At 37.1% G+C, this 20,213-nt stretch overlaps 1 protein-coding gene across 3 annotated transcripts in view; it reads left to right on the top strand.

Moving 5' to 3' along the window:
* The first annotated feature begins 6,402 nt into the window (after positions 1–6,402).
* Trip11 (thyroid hormone receptor interactor 11) overlaps positions 6,403–20,213 on the top strand; it is a 68,738-nt gene continuing 54,927 nt past the window's right edge. The window contains exons 1-5 of one of the 3 annotated variants that reach the window (XM_040275280.2): positions 6,403–6,955; positions 10,270–10,331; positions 12,810–12,920; positions 16,134–16,412; positions 19,061–19,120. In XM_040275280.2, the coding sequence (XP_040131214.2) occupies positions 6,817–6,955; positions 10,270–10,331; positions 12,810–12,920; positions 16,134–16,412; positions 19,061–19,120 (651 nt within the window). In that variant the 5' untranslated portion in view covers positions 6,403–6,816. The remainder of the gene's footprint in view (positions 6,956–10,269; positions 10,332–12,809; positions 12,921–16,133; positions 16,413–19,060; positions 19,121–20,213) is intronic. The other 2 variants (XM_040275279.2, XM_013364688.4) reach the window with 2 other exon arrangements.

The following is a 20,213-nucleotide window of genomic DNA, read 5'->3' as shown; positions in this document are numbered from 1 at the left end:
TTTCTTTCTCTGTGTTTATTTTAAGTTCATAGTCTTGCTATTCAAAGTATGGTTGGAGGGCCAGTAGCATCTGTTTTACCTGAGAGCTTTTCTGAAATGCAGTTTCAGGCTGCACTCAGCCCTGAATCAGAACTGAGCATTGGAAAGCTCCATAGCTCTGTGTTCTTGCCCCACTTCAGTGACAGATGCAGCAGACCAGGGAGCCCACTGATATTTCTGCCACAGGTTCCATTATTACCTGCGCCTCCAATCTTTTCCAAAAGAAGTTAAGAAGTCCACATTTTGAGATGATTTTTAAATGCTTGTGTAATTGTTCTTTAGGCTTGACAAAGGGCATTGGTAATTTTTATTTTTATGCTGGGGATTGAACCCAGGGCCTCATGCATGCTAGGCCACTGGCCACATCCGTAGCTCCAAGCAACAATTTCTGTGTGCTGTTTTTCTTAATTTTACACAACTCCACACTGGAATCCAAATATAGTAACAGTTGTGAGCCACATAACAATGTTTCAGTGAAAGAAGGACACCAGTCATTTTTCATTCCTTTTTATTGCGGTAAAATACAGATAACAAAATGTACCATTTAACTATTTTGAGGGTACATTTTAGTGGTAATAAGTACAGTCATAATTGGTGCACCCATCACTGCCCATCCCACTGCCAGAACTGTCTTCATCTTGTAAAACTGAAACTGTACTGTGACACTGTAACTGGAGCTTAACCCCTAGGTTCCCCATAATGTCCTCTGCCCCTTCCCCAGCCCCTGACAACTGCCATTCTATTTGTCTTTATGATTTAACTACTATAAGAGCCTCATAAAAAAATCATGCAGTATTTGTCTTTTTGTGTACTGAGCTCACTAAACAGCATAATATCCACAAGATTTACCCATTTGCCGGGGCTGGGGTTGTGGCTCAGTGGTAGAGCGTTTGCCTAGCATATGTGAGGCACTGGGTTTGATCCTCAGTACCACATAAAAATAAATGTTTTTTAAAAAAGATTTATTCATTTTGTAGCATGTCAAAATTTCTTTTTTTAAAGCTGAGTAATATTCCATTGTATGCATTTACCACATTTTACTAATCAATTCATCTGTTAAAGTCACTAGCTTCTCCACATAGGAGCTATAACGTGTTAGAAACTATTATGGAAAACTGCCAAGCCCAATTATGTCTAATTCTTGGAGCATCAGAGAGGTTGTAAGTTTCAAGCTGAGCAGAATTGAATCACCCTTGCTCAGCCTGAGCCCCATGTTATTCACAAGAGCCCCAGGCAACTCTGCTTGTACCCAGAATCCTACTGAGTGTCTTGAAAAATAACTGTCAGATTCACCCCTCTGAAGTGGTCCAGCCCAGCACCAGATGCCAGGAAGGAGCAGATCCTATGCCATCTCCATTGCTTTCCTGCTTTGTCAAAATGATTGATGTTCTTCAAAAGCTGTTTCTGTTCTGCAGAGGGGCAGCTCTGTCTCCAACACTGAACCCCCTTTTATCTTCTCAGGCCCAAAGCAGATCTAGCTTCTTTGAATCATCACCTCCAAGGTCTTACAGTTAAATGTAGAGGATTAATACCACTTACACAAAGTCCTCGGAGTAGTCAAATTCATAGAGAAAATAAATTAACCCCCAAATACAGAGAGACCAGGAGAGGAGATGTACTCACGGTATGGTAATGGAAAAGCCAGCTACAACAGAGACTTTACCACACTCCTTTTTTTCTCTCATCTTTGAGAAGTGATTGCTAGTTCAGGGATGACACAATACCAGAGTCAAGGAGTCTGCTCTTTCTGTATGTACATGACTCCCATAGCTACAGTCAACTCAGGGACCCTTAGTGCCCATGATTCTATCTGCATTCCAGCATTAAAAAATAAAGTATAGTGAAGAAAGGCCATGTGCCCTTTTTTCTCTATGGAAACTGCACCCACCACTTCCGAGTTTATTACATTGGCCAGAACTTAATTACATGGCCACTCCTAGCTACCAAGTGGGTCTGAGTAGCCATGAACCTTAGCTTGGGTACCCTAGATGCAGATCCTGAAATGAGGAGTCCTGTGAAAATGATTTTTTTTTTAAGTGTCACGAGGAAGAAATGGAAAGGGTAGAGAAGAAAAACAGGCAGACCAGGAAGCCTGTAAAGGAATGATCTTAAGCAAAGCCTCCATCCTGAAGTTAGGTCTGGAGGGAGTATGTTCACATTTCAGAGGCAGATCTTGAGGTGCTGCATTATTTCACACTCCGACTGATCAAGACAGGGTTTCAGCTCTCCAGGCACACAGGCAGAATGGGCTCTGGCAACCCAAGGCAGTCCTCTGATAATCAGACACAGGTAAGGGCCAGTATGCATGACTATGGTAAAATGAGGGGATACGAGAGGGGCACTTGCATCTTCTGCTAAACCAGGCATTCAGGTAAAATGCAGGGGTTCAATTACCATGACAGAAGGGCAGAACAGACTTTGATGAACGATTAGTAGTGACTTCCATATGAGACAACAGAAGAGAGAATGTTATTTTTTTGGAAGATTGAAATATTGATGCAGGAATGAGCAAAACAAGCCCAATACTAAATGTTAAAAAGAAATATGCCCAGGGCACACAGACAACGAATTTAACCAGTATCTTGCTGAGACGTGGCTGAAATCGGGTGGTTTGGTTAAAAGTCACTGGAAGAAACACCAGATTCCTTGGAGAGGAAGCATTTATCAATAAATAATATTTTAACTTATTTACAGAACTAAAAGACATGGTTTTTCAAAGGGCTCACTCAGTGCCCAGCATAGTGAAAGAAAGAAACAAACAAACAAACAAAACCCACACTAAAGCATATCATTATTAATTTCAGAACATTTGAGATAAAGAGAAGATCTGGCAGACAAGCTTCCAGAAAGGAAAAACAGGCCAGAAAATAACCAGGATTTTATAGCAGAAAAACACAGCCCTGGGTAACGAGGGCTGCATCAAAGCCAACTGCTAGAATTCTTGATGTTTTATTGAAAACAGAATTAGGAGCATGTCTTACAATTCTGCTGCTAAGTTTCACCAACAGTTAATTTAGTGATTCTGTAGTAACAGAAAATTGGGCAAATCAAGGAAATGAAATCTTAGTACACCACCTGGCTCAGCTGCAATGAAACTCATATTAGGTAACATTGATAACTGACTTTGCCAATAATTATGATATTATTGTATTGGAAGCTCAGAAGGTAGAAATGTGAACATACTCCCTTCCAGACCTGTTCACGATGGAGCCTTTGCTCAGAATGGAGGCATGGTATAAGGATTAAATCTTTTATTTTTCTTAATGAAAAGATGGTTATGTCTAAAGTTAATGAGGTAATGGCAATCATAAGCATAACAGAAATTCAGAAGGAGACATCAAACTAATAATGTGAAGCCCATGTTAAAGATGGATTTTTGCTTTACATTTTCATAAATAACTCCATTTTGATGACTGTCTCAGAACAAAGGAAGAGCTTTCACTAGAGGAGACTTGATTCTAACACCTGAGAAACAGAGACCAGATAGTAGCTAATGTATTTAAAACCTTTCTGATTTTTTTCCTTTTTCTTTCTATCCACTGAGGTTTCAAAAATCCTAGGTTCAAATTTTCACCTAGGAAGTCTACATCACCTGGAGCTCCTGAGGTCTGAGGGCTGTGTCTGATGTAATGTGTTCAACTGTGCTGGTTTGTTCTTTCTACTCAAGAATGATGACGAAGAACAACTGTATTAATACAGGAACATTGGGCAGGAAAAGTTATCCTCAGCTCAAATATTATCAAACTTGTATTTTAACTTGCTATTATAAAACATTTCAAAAATGCAGAAGTTATTGACTAATATATTGAACCTCCATGTACTCATCAACTTCAATAATGAACAATTCCTGACAACTCTTGTTTCACATGCCCTTCCCCCCATTATTTGGAGTGCATAGAAGACATCACAACATGTCATTTTTCAGGATAATACTTTAAGTATTAAAGTATTATCCTGAAAAATGAAGGAAATTTTAGGAAATAACTTTTATGTTGATTACTAGTACATGATGTAAAGGCATATATTTGGGCTTGCTTTCTTTATTAATTGCAGTATTTTTCTGCCAAAACATGAATTTATGGAACTGGAAGTCCAGAGAATTTATACCTATAGGAAATAAGAACTTGATTACAATAGCTAAAATTTTCACTGTTATGCAGGATCCCTATTAGATCCTAAGTTCATGTCACTCCCATCCCACTGAGTGAAAGCCAGACTCCTCATAATGGCCTACCAGGCCTTCACATGGTTCTTCTGGGTCCTCACTGATTACAACCCTTCCTAGGTCAGTTCTGCTGTAGCCATGCTTGCCTTCTTGTGAATTCTCTAACCGGACAGGTGTTCTCCTACCTCAAGGGCAGACTTATCAGTTCTTTCTTTCACTTGGATTTTCACTTGCTCTTTCTTGGATATTCTTTAGGTCTTGTTCTCTCTCCCCAACCCCCTGTCCACTACTGAATCCAGGGCCTCATTCATGTTAAGCAAGATAGGCAAGAGGTCCACTACTGAGCTACATTCCCAGTCCTGTCTCACCCTTATTTCCTTCAAGTATTTGTTCCTTCATCAGGGAGGCCTTCCCTGAACACCCTTTATAACATTATTAGAACCCCTCTTCCCATATCATCCATGCCCTGTTTTACTACTCCCCTCCCCCAAAAAGCTGTTATTACTACCTTCCTTATTACATTTTGCTTATTATCAGTGTCTTCCCAGCAGGACGCAAACTTTATGAGACCAATGACTCTGTTCTTTTCCCCTGCTTTATTTCCAGTGCCCCAAGTAATGGTAGATACACTAGTCTGTATGTCACGTTTTAAAAACTTTGCAAACATTTCAATAGCAATCATTATGTATGGGGCACTGATCCAAGTCTTAAAAATAGTATTTCAACCCTGGTATGCACTATTGTTACTATGCTCCATTTTATAAATGAGAAACTGGTGCACAATGAGTTAAAGAAACCTATTCAAGATCACACAGCTAATACGTGAAGATCAAGGCAATTGGGCCTTGAAGTCTATACAACCAACCCCTGTGCTATGATGTCATTCACATAAATTCATGGGAAATATTTAATAAGCCCTTCCAGAATGAGATGCGAATTTTCTTTTAAAAGCTTTCACATTTTAGGGGGGGCTACTATTGCCAGTGCCATCAGATTCCAAATACTGAAGCATTCCCAATTATTCATTCACAATTACAGGGCAATCTGTGGTAGCCCCGCCTGGTAATAAAATCAAAGGGAAAGACACGAGTGTGTTTAGTAGTGTGTTTAAAAGAACTGCAGGCCTAGCATGTCCTTTTCAATAATTTGCTATTATCTGTATGTCACGTGGTAGCCTCTCTGGTCAGGTGCTTTGGTGTCTTTGTTTCACTGCACCAATTGCTTTAAATTCATGGGACTGTCCTTCTTTCTTTAGGAAGGAATGCAAACAAGCAAGACACTCTGATGTGTTAACTGAGAGCTGTGGGGGGTGGGCACTTGCACAACTAGTGCCACCAACATCATTTTAAGTGTTTATACGCTAGAACAGAAATTCTTTTCTCTGAGTTGTCCTGCAGTCCTCTATAATAATTCTGAAAAAAGTCTGTCTTCTATAACTTCATGGGTGAAGTCGGCTTCATGAATAGAATTCATCGTATATTAATGAAGGCAGAGTTCCAAATGTGACCTGGAAAACCAGAGAAAATTTCTAGGCGGGCGCGGTGACGCACGCCTCTAATTCCAGTGGCTGGGGAGGCTGAGGCAAGAGGATCGCTAGTTCAAAGCCAGCCTCAGCAATGGCGAGGCGCTAAGCAACTCAGTGAGACCCTGTCTCTTAAAAAAAAAAAATACAAAATAGGGCTGGGGATGGGCTCAGTGGTCCAGTGCCCCTGAGAGTTCAATCCCTGGTACCGCCCTCCCCCCCCCCAAAAAAAAGAAAATTTCTACTGTAGAAAGTAATCAATAAAAACTGTGATTCCTGCCTGGTCACTCGAATTTGCATCCCGTCTTTTATAGCTCTGTAGCCTCCGATCCTGCTACATACAGTGACTACATATAGTGCCCGGCACAGAGCGGCCCCTCACTGACTGGATAAGTGATGGAGTAACGTGGATAAGTTATTAGAAGCGGTGTGATGACCCCGCCAAGTCCGCACCGCCGCCCTCGAGAATGGAGTCGGATTTCCACGACACAACGCCGTTCCGCAGAGCCGACTCTAGCTAGAAACTCAGCCGCGCAGGTAGCTGGGCAGCGTCGCACCGCCACCAGTTCTTCTGGCTTCTCAGCCTGCGGGCTACGTGGAGGAGGTTGGTCGGGCCCGGCTCGCGCTTGGTCCTCCGCGATCCCACTTTCCTTTGCGCCAAGGACACGTCCGGAGGCTTTGCAGGGCCGTTCTGCGCCACGGCGGCGCCTCTCTATGGTTCTGCCGGTCTCCGAGAGAGGTGTTATGGCGGCCGGCGTCGAGGTGGCAGGAGCAGCTCGCCGAGCTGGGGCAAGTCACTAACACAGAGGGAGAAGTCACCCAAGCCGGACGGCGGAAAGTCGAGGGAAGGAGCAGAGGCCCCGCGGGGGGGACTGTGCCACTGGCGGCGAGTCCCCGGTAAAAGCCCAGGCCAGGCCTCTGCGTTTATGGGCAGAACGCGACGGTTGGCTCGAGCCCCGCACTGCGTGGAATTCTGAGTGCTTCGGTCATAATTGACCCCGCAACGCTCGAGGACGTTCGGGGGCGAGAAGTGGATGGTTGATGGTCGCGGTTTTCGGAGCGGGTCCAATGGCTCACTGAAGTTGCAGCGATGTCGTCCTGGTTAGGAGGCCTGGGCTCCGGCTTGGGCCACTCCTTGGGTCAGGTGGGGGGCAGCTTGGCTTCTCTCACCGACCAGATCTCCAGCTTCACCAGGGACATGCTTCTGGATGATTTAGAAAACGCAGAAGGTAACAGCTGGGGCGGGGAGGGAGGGCTTTTCTGGGACCCTGCGAGCGTCCGTTTGGTTCCCACCTCCGCCGGTCAGACGCGACTGGTCGCGGGGGGAGTGCCACTCCGCCCTTTTTTTCTTTTTGGCACTGCCTCCTTCTCTACCAGTTCTCTAATGAGAACCGGTGGGGTGCTGGGGAGGCTCCCTTTGGGTACCCTGGACCTGTCAAAGCGGAGTGAAACTGCACTGAGGTTTCTTTTTGCTGGGTCTGTCCTTGCCTCCCAGTCAGTTTGCCCCCAGTTTGGGGCGGGGGGCGGTCTGATTTTGATCATCTTTCTTTATTTCGATACAGTTAAAAGGATGGTCTACAACATATACTTTTTTGTTTTCTTTGATTTTTGTAGCAAGGGAGATAACTCATGATTAAAACATCTGGTGACTCTTTACGCTGTCTTGAGTATATTATTTGTTAGTGAAATATGCCTATGATTTTCAGGTAAATTGTTTTGTGCCTTTCCTCATAGTGATGGCATGTTACAGCGTTCCAGCTAAAAATGTATTTTTTATATAATTGCCCGTTTCTCCCGTATTTCAATGGAACGGAACGGGGAAGATCCTCCATTTTTGGGGATTCCTTAGCAACTGTCTCTTGACAGTTCATCAAATTTTGTTAATGAACAGTGACCTAAAGGGACATGGTAATCAGTGTTCTAGTTAATCACCATTTTTATTTCTTGACATTTCTTTCAGCAAGCAGGGTTTGGATTAAGAGAGTTTTAAAATCATAGTCTGCCTATGACTATGGGAGATAATGGGCTGCTCATTCAGATGAGAGCAATTCTTTTGATAGACTTATTTCTTATAAATTAATAAATTAGCATTCTGGTTTAATTTGGAGTGCTGGAGATTGAACCCATGGGCTCACACACATGCTAAGCACTGCCCTACCCCTGAGTTTTTTAGCCCCCAGCTCCCTAGTTTTGTTTTTATCATTGTTTAACCAATCCTTCATATTTATTTGATTGAAATAGAGAAAAATGGTTTGATAAAAAGTGCTTACATTTAGTTTTTCGGTGTGGTGTCTATTTGAGAAGAAATGAGATTGTGGAGCTGCCAAAATCAAAATCCATTTTACTGCTTCCAGTTCTATTTGGATGGGGAGGTATGTTAGGTTTAGAGATGGTAATGAAAGATTTTCTTCTTGTGTCTAGTAAAGGGTTGTTGGACTTGAGGGCAGTTAGAAACAGAGGCTGAAAACTATGGAAAATGACAAGGTTTAACTTTGTATCTCAGATAGGGGAAAGCAGTTGGCTGTTCCTTTGACCTCAATTTTATTCCTCTACTAAAGGTACTCCCATAATATCAATCTTAGCAGTTTCAATACTTACTCAATTTTCTGAACTAGAAATCTTCATATCATGTTATTTTGTCTTTTATCTACTTCCCATTGGCCACCAAATTCTTGTGGCCTATGTCAAAATTGTACTTTCCTTTATTACTCCTACTTCTTCGGTGCTTTTTCATCGTTTCCGCACTCCATTCTATTTTCTGCTGTATTACCAGTTACTTTTCTTTTTCTTTTCTTTTTTGGTACCAGGGATTGAACCCAAGAGTGCTTAACCTTTGAGCCACATGCCCAGCCTTTTTTTTTTTTTTTTTTAAACAGGTTCTCACTAAATTGTTTAGGGCCTTAGGACCTTGCTAAGTTGCTAAGGCTGGCAACTGTCTATTGACAGTTCATCGTGGTCCTCCTGCTTCAGCCTGCCAAGTCCCTGGGATTATAAGGATGTGCCACCATGCCCAGTGTCAGTTACTTTCTAAAAACAAATTTGCTTAAAAATTTCTTGACCTATCACAGGGTCAAATTTCTTAGTTTTAGAAGGCCAACAATTGTCCATATGGGTTTAACCTTCCTTTTCTAATTGCCTTGCCAATTGCCATGCCTAATCTATTTATATATGCATGTGTGCCAATACCTAGAGCTCCTGTCACACAGAACTTTGTCAGGCACCTATAGAACTCCAGACCTCTTCACAGAAAGCCTTTTCTTCTCTACTTCCTCCTTTGCCTGGAAAACAGTTTTCCAGCGACCCTTCTCACAGATCAGGCACTTGGTGAAATCATTGTGACTCTTACGCAAATTGAATTGATTGCTGTGTTCTGTGTTCTAACAGAACTTTGAGGATCTCTGCCTAGCAACACTTACCATATTGAGTTATAATTGCTCATTTTCCTTGATGCCCAGGGTGGGGATGGTATTTTTTTCTTTCTCCTTATATGTCCAGTATGTGGCATCTTCCTTGGTACACAGTAGATGGTTAATAAAAATATGAGTGATCAGAAATCTGCTGTGTTGCTCAAAGCTTTTATTCCTTTCCCTTGGTATTACAATAGGACTTGCTTAATACCTATTTTATTTGTTTTCTATTTAAAAATAGAATACAAGCCAGGTATGGTGTGCATTACTGTAATCCCAGTGGCTTAGGAGGCTGAGGCAGAAGGATCGAGAGTTCAAAAGCCAGCCTCAGCAATGGCAAGGCACTAAGCAACTCAGTGAGACCCTGTCTCTAAAAAAAATACAGAATCGGGCGGGGGATGTGGCTCAGTGGTCGAGTGTCCCCCCGAGTTCAAACTCCAGTACCAAAAAAAAAAGGAAGTAGAAATAGGGCCTTAAAGCCCCAGTTGAATATGTTTCATTTTAAATTATGGCAAGCCAAAAAGAGAAATTTACAAAAACTTCTAATTTCCTATAACAAAATTTTGATAAATACTCTCAGCAAATAGTAAACATTGAAAAAATGATGGACATTGTGTTTTTTTCACTGAGAAAGTCAGCGGTTTTTGTCTGCTGTAGTAGCTACTAAAGGTGGACATCCTAAGGTGTAGGAGATTGGCAAAAAGAATGACCCATGTGACAATGAAGAACATTAGTGGCAATGATAAGTTGTGATGAAAATCATATGATAAATATCTTCTGAATTTGCTCTTGTATCAGCCTACTTTCTGTTTATTATTATTTTTTAATTGTTGGTGGACCTTTATATTATTTATTTATATGCAGTGCTGAGAATTGAACTCTGTGCCTCACATATGCTAGTTAAGCACTGTGTCACTGAGCCACAACTCCAGCCCATACTATTCTATTTAAACTTGGTGAAATGTGTTTTTCTTAAAATGCCTACTTAGGGCTGGGAATGTAGAGCCTCAGTAGTAGAGCATTTGCCTAGCATGTTCAAGGCCTTGGGTTCAATCCGCAGCGCACACACACAGAAAGCCTATTTATTCCATCATATGGTGTTGACCAAATATTCAATATATGAATTTCTTTTGTAGCAGGTTTACCTAATTGTCAGAGAAAGGAAGTTGAAGGTACTGAATCTACACTAAGATCTGAGGTAAGGAAAATTGAAGACTACTATCAAACTTAGATTTTTCTCTTTTGAAACCATGAAGTTATTCAGGATTTCAGTTCTCTCTTTACATTGCTTACCACTTTTTTTCCTCTGTGTATCTTGTTTCTTTTTAACTTTTAGGAGGCTTACTTAGATGAAGAATTTATTTTCATGACAACAGTTTGTTGTTCTTTAGTATTTTCCTCTGTACTTCTACATATTGAAAGTAGGAAAACTGCCAAAAGTAGAAGTAATAGGGTCAAAAGTTTATCATTATTAAGGAATGCTAAATTATGGTAGTACATTTAAGTATGATATGAAGAATGGGATTGTTTAATCTAGAGCTTTTTTATATTCTAATGTTGAGAGAATAATATTTGGGTACAGAGAAGTTAAGAATATAGGAATAGCAAGTTAATTTTGCTGTTTTATTTGTTATTAATGTCTAGTTGTGACTAGTTCTAGACATTGTGCTTAATGGGGAAACTTGGTAGGGGTTCAAAGGAAAGCCTTGAAAGGAAAGGATTTCACAGTAGAAGCTATTGTAAAGGAATAAAAGTCAACTAGTTAGCATTGGAATAATAACAGTGAGAGAGCACTTGAATTGCAGCAAAAGGTATTGTTAGAGCACTGTGGAAAGTGTGTTTCCTTTCTACTAAGTTATAAAAAGAACATTGGATTTCGATATAAGAAAATACTACTAACATTGTTGAACTCTGGTCTAGAATATCAAGGTGAGTTTGTGGAATTGAAAGTAGCGAAACCCCTGTAGAACTGTATTAACTTTCTGTGTGTAGACAATTTGGTGGCACTAAGGGACGTTAGCAGTAATGACTTAATAAGAAAAGTAGGTGCTGTAGTGACAGATGAACTTAATGGCTGAGATAGGAAATTCTTTAAAAAGTATTCATTGGTACAGACTCACCCAGAAAAATTAAACAGCAGAAGTATGTGTGTGAGTGGCATTAATCTAGGTGAATTCCCCATGACCCATTTGGGGAGAAAAGTAAATATGGTTAACCTGTTCAGTGAATGTCTATTGGATCTATGGCAAGTATGATTTCAATGTTTAGAAATGTTTATTTTTGGTAAAACTCAAATGTGATCTAGCTTCCTCATTGGTACTTATCCAGAGGTACTCAAATACTAAAGGAAAAAAGGGCTTTATTTGTCAGGTAATTTTAGCTGTGTGATTCTTGGTGGCATAAAAACTCTTATGGCATCATAATCTTTTCTGTAACTATGCAACATATCACCATCCAGGTCTCACTGCTGTTAAACTAAAATAAAATAAAAAAGATAATATTTCTGAATAGTCTGTTTAGAAAGTTTAGTATAGAAGAGTAGTGTGTTTTCCATTACAAATTAGATTTGCTTACAGATGATAAATGTTTTAGCTGACTGAATTAGTTAGGGTGTTTTTTGTTGTTGTTGTTGTTGTTTTTTTGAGTACTGGGTATTGAACCCAGGGGCACTTAAACACTGAGCCACATCCCCAGCCCTTTTTTATTTTTTATTTTGAGACAGGTTCTCACTAAGTTGCTTAATGCCTTGCTAAGTTGCTGAGGTTGGCTTTGAACTTGGAATCCTTCTGCCTCAGCCTCTTGAGTTGCTGGGATTACAAGTCCCACCGCACCTAACTTAGTTAAGATTATTTAGTTGTAAGTAAAAGCAACCACCCTAAGCTAACTTAATTCTCTATGTGCCAAGAAAGTAGTCCTCACATTTGTGATCTTTCGTCCAGTGTACTCTTAATATTTTTATATTGTCATTTTTACAAATAATTTACACGAGGTATGAATAAAGTGATAATTTTAAAACTTTTATTTAGAAATGGTAATATTTTAAGTTTAACTTAAAGTCCAGGTTTTTATTCTGAATTTTTCTGGTTTTTGAAAACATATCTAAAGCTGGGTGTGGTGGTACTTACCTGTAGTCGTAGCTACTCAGAAGGTTGAGACAGGAGGATTATTTGGACCCAGGAGTTTTAGGCCAGTCTTGTCAACACAGTGAAACTCTGTTTCAAAACAAACATACTCAGAATAGACAATGTTCTTTAATTCATTTAACTATGTATTGACTCTTTTTTGTTTACATATTTTTTTTTAGTTGTAGATGAGCACAATACCTTTATTTCATTTTTATTTTTGTGTGGTGCTGAGGATCGAACCCAGTGCCTCACATATTTGAGACAAGCACTCTACTACTGAGCCACAGTCCCAGACCTGTGATCAGTGACTTTATAGCATAAAATCAAAGAAGCAAAATCTACACCCAAATTTGATTTAGGATTAGGCATATTCTATGTAAACATGCTTAATGCATTTGTAGCTTTAATTTGAAAGTGCATTTTAAAGGCAATTATTCTGTGACCTTTTATAGTATACATCAATTTTTTTGTGAAACAGTACTGTGCAGTAGCAATCACTAACCTGTTTTAATTGTATTCTTTTTGTGGAAAATACTTTTCTTTGCTTCTAGAATGAAAGACTTAAAAAGTATTGTACTGATCTGGAAGAAAAGCATGAAGCATCAGAGCTTCAAATAAAGCATCAGTCTGCAAGTTACCGAAATCAACTGCAGCAGAAAGAGGTAAAGGTTATTACAATTACTTTGTATTTATTTCACCATTATTTTTAGATCCATAAAAAATTGAAAGGGTATTGAATTCAATAAAACTTGGTAAACTTTTATTTATATTATAAAAACTAACCTTTGCAGAGATTAATTTCTACTTTCTAAAAGAAGAAAAGTTTTTTTTTATAAAATATCTTCAGGCATCTGTTGCTCATAATTTCTAATTTTATGAAATCTGTTAACTATTTCATAATCTCAATACTATTCTTAACTATTTTCTTAAGTTTTAAATCAGCATGATCATTTTTAGTGATAATTTCTTTTAAAAAAATGCTTTGTCTATACAAGTGTCTGTTATGTTGGCATATATTTGATTTTCCATGGAAAAATAAAATTAAGTACATTATAATTGATTTTTACTGTTTTATAAATGTTTTTGCTTTTTTCTAGTTTGATTGAAATGTTTGTTTTGGAATTGGCTTATCTTTGCAGTATTAGTGATATTATATAATTTAACCAGTGTTACCTTCATCCTTAAAATATGGACTATGTTTCTATGTGTCATGCTGTTACTGAATTCTTTTTCATGTTTAGTACATAAGTGGACTCCAATAAAAACTTACTTTGAATTGAACCATTTCCTATTTTATTATCCATATTATTTCAATACTCACTTTGTTTACCAAGAATTCATTTCTGCTGTAACTTCCTATTTGGGTTTTTAAAGTTAGATGAATTGGTTTCTAGTTCCTTAGTGACATGCTAAGGTTAAAAATTGAGGGTAAATATACACATTTAAAGTAGAGCTTTAATTTTCTTTATTTTGGTGCCGGGGATTGGACCCAGGGACACATAACCACAGAGCTGCATCCCCAACCTTTTTTTTTGTAATTTATTTAGAGACAGGGTCTCACTCAGTTGCTTAATGCTTTGCTGAGTTGCTGAAGCTGGCTTTGAATTCATGATCCTCCTGCCTCAGCCTCCCAACTCATTGGGATTACAGATGTGTGCCACCATGCCTAGCTTTAGAGTTTAAATTTTCAAACTGATGGCAATTTATAATTTTACATAATATAATAAAAACAAATTTCTGCAAGGGTAAAATGTATACAAAATGCATTTGTAGCTTTAATTTGAAAGTGCATTTTAAAGGCTATTATTCTGTGACCTTTTATATTGTACATCATTTTTTTGTGAAACCCATTGGGATTATAGGTATGTGCCACCGTGCTTAATTTTTAGAGCTTAATTTTTTACAAACCCATTTTTTTTCTCTTTTTTAAAGATTCAACACAGATATAACAGTTTATTGCTAAACTGCTTTCAAAGTCTTTAGACTTTAATCTTTGAATTTCCGTATTTGTGGACTGGTAGCAAATGTACACGGCATCAATCCCTGGATCACACTTTGAGTAGCACTGACTTAACGGACATGATGATAGAAATAGTAGTTCCTAACCAGGGGTTTGCAGCTGAATCATTAGTGACACCTTTAAAAAATATACATGTGTATACATATCAGAAGATTCTGAGTATCCTGGGAAGATTAGTGTACTGGGAAGGGACCTTGATGTTGGTAATTTTCAGAAGCTTCCATATGATTCTAATGCTCACCCCATAGTTGGAAACACTTGTGTGGAAAATTTTGGCATTTTATTTTCTTTTTAACTATTGATGTTAGAGAACACATTAAACATTCAAGTTGGAATTTGTTGTTATTATTAAAGCTTGCACTTGAGTAGCTCTAACACTTGATGTGAATATTTATGGTATAATGACAACTCTTTCTGTGTTAAAAATATATCTAAAATATGGATTTCATATTTTTTAGTAGAATGAATGATAATACATAACTATATACCTCTGCTGTTTTCTGAATCTGCTTGCTACACTCTTTGTGATGTCTCTATTGCCTGAAGATGCAGTTTATCTCATATCATTTATGGGAAAAAGAATAAAATTTATATACTATTGTAAGTCTATACTAGAGAAAGGGGCTCTAATATGAAAAATCTGTTTGTTATGACATAAAGTATACACGTATTTGGTTTTTGTTTGACTATTTGATTAGTTTTACACCTGTAGAAATCTTGCTACCTCCTGGCTATTTTCCCAATATCAAGTTTTCCTTGGTTATGGTAATATCTTATACTACCATATTATGCTAGTGTCTTAGGCTAGTTTAAGGTTATTTCAGTTGTGTCTAGATGGCTTACTTGAGTATTCTCTCAGAATGGATGTGGCATTATGGTAGGTCCTATGTTCATAATTTTGGGGGGTTATGATTTAGTATGGCCAGCCTTTAATCAAAACTCTGCTCAGGGTTTCAGAACTTTTGTATACTGTTCTCTTCCTGAATAGGGTCAGATTTTCACTGCCTGCTTGTTGCCAATATTAAAGCCAGGGCCTCTTTGAGTGCATTATTTCCTTCTGAGACTCATGAGCTAATAACCATGGGTTTACTGTGTTATCTACAAAGAATGGATCTATAAATCAAAGCATTATTCCAGCTGTGTTGTGTAGAGAAGCATTATCTCTGATTCATGGTGCATTTTAAGACTAAATTCAGCCATAATCAGAAACATAAGACTCTTGCAACAGATGTTTGTTTGTTCATTCTTTTTCCTTTTCTTTTTCTTCTCAAGTACCAGGGATTGAACATAGGGGTGCTATACCATAGAGCTACATCCTCAGCCCTTTAAAATTATTTTTAGATTTTATTTTGAGACTGAGTTTCACTAAGTTGCTGAGGCTGTCCTTGAACTTTCAATTCTACCTCCTCAGCCTCCAGGGTCTGAGATTACAGGCATGTACCACTACTGGCCTCCAGCAGAAATTCTAAAGAAAATTTAATATATAGATTAACACAGCTTTTCATTTCCTCATCATAAGGTTTGATGAACAACAAAAGAGCCCTAAGAAATATTCTGTTAGCCCTTTCATAGAAGATAGGAAACCTGTGTTTAACTGATAAATTTATTGTTTTACTTAATATATGAGTAAAAATTTGATCTTCATACTACTTAAAATATATGTGCTATGGTAATTATGTTTTTTTAAATAAAAATTTTATAGTTGGGATGTTGTAAGTGACTTGGATTCACTTAAAAGACACTTAGTGAATGATTAGTCTTAAACAAATCATTCTACCTTTTCATATAATGAAGGTTTAAAAAGATCAATTTGTTTGAAAGTACTTTCTCTAAAACATGGATTATAAATATATAGGTAGAAATCAGCCACCTTAAAGCAAGACAGATTGCACTACAAGATCAATTGTTGAAACTACAGTCAGCTGCTCAATCGGTACAGTCAGGAGCTGGTGGTATACCAACAACCACTGCATCGTCTTCATTTGTTTACGGAAAGAGTAGTCATTTTTCAGCCTTTCGTGATGATGACATGGACTTTAGTGACATAATTTCATCACAACAAGAAATAAACAGATTGTCAATTGAAGTTTCAAGACTTGAATCTGAAGTTGGCCATTGGAGGCATATTGCTGAGGTAGGTAAAATGTGGGTGAGTTTTTTTAAAACTGTGAATGAGTAAAAATATTGATGCTATTTAGGAAGCAGTGTGTGAAGTGTTTGGTATCAGAAATAATCCTGGACAAGAAAATAGAAAATCTATATTCTAATTCTGCCAGCGGTTCTCTCAGTGGTTTTGGTCAGGTTATGTTTCTCTCTCAGCCTCCTTTTCCCCTTCTGTACAATATTTGGAATTTTTTTTTTCAAAAATTTTAAAGCAACAGATCCATTTTTCAAAATAAAAGTTACAAGCCCAGGAATCAAAAGAAAAATTGAGGGGCTGGGGTTATAGCTCAGTGACAGAGTGCTTGCCCTACAAAGTGAAGCATTGGGTTCGATCCTTGGAACTGCATAAAAATAAATAAGAAAAACAAAGGTATTGTGTCCATGTTCAACTAAAAAATTAAAAAAAAAAAAAAAAAAAGAAAGAAAGAAAAAAGAAAAGAAAGAAGAATTGAATGGAGCTAGCTTCTTTTCCCCCTGAAGTCTCTGAGACTTCTTTGATGGAAACACTAGGGCTCCAGAGCACTATGTTTGACACTGTTTCCTTGGATTTTTATCTGAGATTTTTGTTAGCTCTAGTAATATATAAAATGAAAATCTGATCATTGGTATTATAAAATATGTTAAATTATTTTGTGATTTTTTTTTCACATGTATCGGAAATGAAATACTTGCTATTTGGGAGATATAAACTTTTTTCCAAGGAACATTTTTTTTTTTTGTCTTACACATCAGATTTTATAGACTGTGGAGGTTGGCAAAAGACACAAGACTTAGAATAAATTGATACATTGTTAACTTGGATTTAATTTCATTCATGTAGGGGGAAAAACAAAGTAAATACTTAGATTTTTTTGTTCTCTTTTTGTGAATGTAATCTAGTTATGTAAAGGAGAAATCTTCCTAATTAAAATGATCTGCATGCTTCCCATGTTGCTAAACATTCCCAATACCTAAAGTAAACTGTAGTAAGGGCAATCTGTCCATTTTATCTCTAAAAAGCAGTAATTCTTAAGTTTTGTATGTGTAAAAATAACCTGAAGAACTTGATAATATCAGGGATTTCCTGTTTTATCTCTGGAGATTTATTTAGTAATTTATTTCAGGGCCTTGGAAACAGTGTTCAAATGAATACATACTCCCAGGTGATTCTGATTAATTCCAAGGGGGATACATTTTAAGAAATGTTGTTGAGGGTAAGATTTCATAGGGGAAGATGGGTTTTTGCCTAGTTTGTGATAGATCTCTTCTAGAATATAAAGGTGAAAAGGGCATATTTGGGACTTTACAGGGGCTTAATTTTCTAGTGAGGCATATATGTCTATGTATATTATCTTTAATAGCTACAGGAAATAATCATTACTTCTGTTTTACAAACAGGGAAACAAAGTTATTTCCAAAAGTAACACCCTCATTGTCATAGTGATTTAAGTTACAAAGCAAATATATATCTCTTGACTGCCAAATACTATATTCTTTCCATTATACTGTCTTTTTGGTTCATTAACATGATATATAGTTAAGTGTTAATAAGGATAAATGAATGGTAACCTAGCGCATTGGTGGGTAGAGGGAGGGATGGGGAGAGGTTGGTCAGTGGGTACAAAATTAGTTAGATGGGAGAAATAAATTATGATGATCTTTTGGATACTAGGGTGATTGTAGATAACAGTAGTATATAGTATATTTCAAAATATCTAGAAGAGAGAATTTTGAATGTAATCACCACAAATAAATGCTAAGTGTTTGAGATAATACTGCTAGTTACCCTGATTTGAACATTCTCAATGTATAAATAAATCAAAACATCACTTGTATCCCCATAAATATGTGCAGCTATTAGGTATCAAGTAAACATTTTAAAAAGGTAAATGAAAAACATACAGCTTTGAATAAGAAAAATCCAAAGTTCTTTTATTTTCTTTTCAAACTAAATAATAGGGTTGGGGCTATTATTAGTGGTAAAGTGCTTGCCTTGCATGCCTGAGACACTGGGTTCGATCCTCAGCACCACATAAAAATAAAGATACTGTGTGTTCATCTACAACTAAAAAAAAAATTATATATATATGTATATATATATATATATATGTATATATATATTTATGTGTAATATATATGTATATATATTTATGTGTAATATATATGTATATATATGTATATATATTTATGTGTAATATATATGTATATATATACATATGTATATATATATATGTAAAATCATTTTTAAAAGATTTTTACTAGATCATCATTAGCATTAATATTGGGTAGCTTTCAGAAAGTGCCTTTTAGAACACTGCTTAATTATTCTCACATTGAATATTTAAGCTACATAAATAAATATTTAAGCTACGTAAATAAATAAAATATTCTGTTTTTTTTTATCTTAAATTTAGATATTTTGCAAAACTGTTGTCTCCCCAATTAGTCAACACATTCTTGTATATTAGTATCTTTTATTATGTACTACTCTCTACTGAACAAAGTTCTTAGCATCCATGAGTTAGAATCTATCTGGGAAATTCTTCTTTTTTGACAAGTACCTTTTAATAAAGTTAATGACTTTCTGTTTTATAAGAAAATTGGTGTTGTTTTCTGATTCTCTTTTTCTGAACTTCTAAGGCACAGGGAACACATAATTCTGATCAAAGTGAAATCTGCAAACTACAAAATACTATCAAGGTAGGTCAGATGTTGTTTGTCGTTGACGTGTGTGTGTGTGTGTGTGTGTGTGTGTGTGTGTGTGTGTGAGAATGAGGTACTGGGAATTGAACCCAGGGCCTTGTGCATGCAAGGCAGGCACTCTACCAACAGAGTTATATCCCCAGCCCCTGTCATTAACTTTTATGCATCTAAAATCTGTATGTAAAAATATAAGCATAATCACTAAAAGTCTTAATTAAGAGTGATTATAGATTATGATATACAATTTTAACTGGTTCATATTAACTTTATGACAAGTAAGGTATATAAAAATATCTCTTTCCAAAATAATTTGGTTTTGAACATTTTTTCAGTAGTTTATTTTTCATATGTGTGTGTACTCTGTCTCATAAAACTGCATTAACAGAATTTCAAGCTTGCTGAAGTTTCAAGGTTTTTAGAGTTGAAGGATATTGACAAAATAAAATGCTACTATTTTTTATTGGAAAGAATTGTTTTACTTTAGTGGTAGAAATTCGCTAGATTCTGTCAATTATTATTTCTTTTAAGAAAAGGCATAGTTTATATGTTTATTGTGTTAGTGAATTGCTTTTAGTGCTGAAATTATTGTCAGATATAGAATTTTTACTTTGGGGGTTTATTGTTATTCTAATAGTAATATGTGATAAGTTTTAGAGTGAGACCTGGATATGCTGTTTACCAACAGTTCTACTTTGGGCAGGTTTCTTAACCTAAGTTTCTCTTTTGCTATCAGTAAACTAGATATGGTTGTTTTACCTACCGTATAGGTTTGTTTTGAGGTTTACATATAAGGCTTTGAGTCCAGTGCTGGCACAGAAGTGCATAGGATTAAAGAATGACTTACACTTACACCTCAAGAAAAAATAGCTATTGTATAGATTAGGATTCTTAAGTTATAAGCAGTAAAAGCTTTCTCTGGCTAAATAAAACAAAAGAGGATTTACTGGAAGGATCCACAATAGTCTGTCTGTAGGACTGAAGGAAGAGTTGAACATTCTGGCATCAGGAAGGACAGAAATGGGAGCAGCATCAGGAATCTAGCAAGATACAGTATACAGACTTTTAAGGTTGCAGCTCTCAGGATGCTTCC

This window comes from Ictidomys tridecemlineatus, chromosome 5 (genome assembly GCF_052094955.1).
Source record: "Ictidomys tridecemlineatus isolate mIctTri1 chromosome 5, mIctTri1.hap1, whole genome shotgun sequence".
In the NCBI taxonomy this organism is placed as follows: Eukaryota; Metazoa; Chordata; class Mammalia; order Rodentia; family Sciuridae; genus Ictidomys; species Ictidomys tridecemlineatus.
The sequence above is the reverse complement of the archived record's forward strand: the minus strand, read 5'-3'. Positions and strand labels throughout refer to the sequence as shown.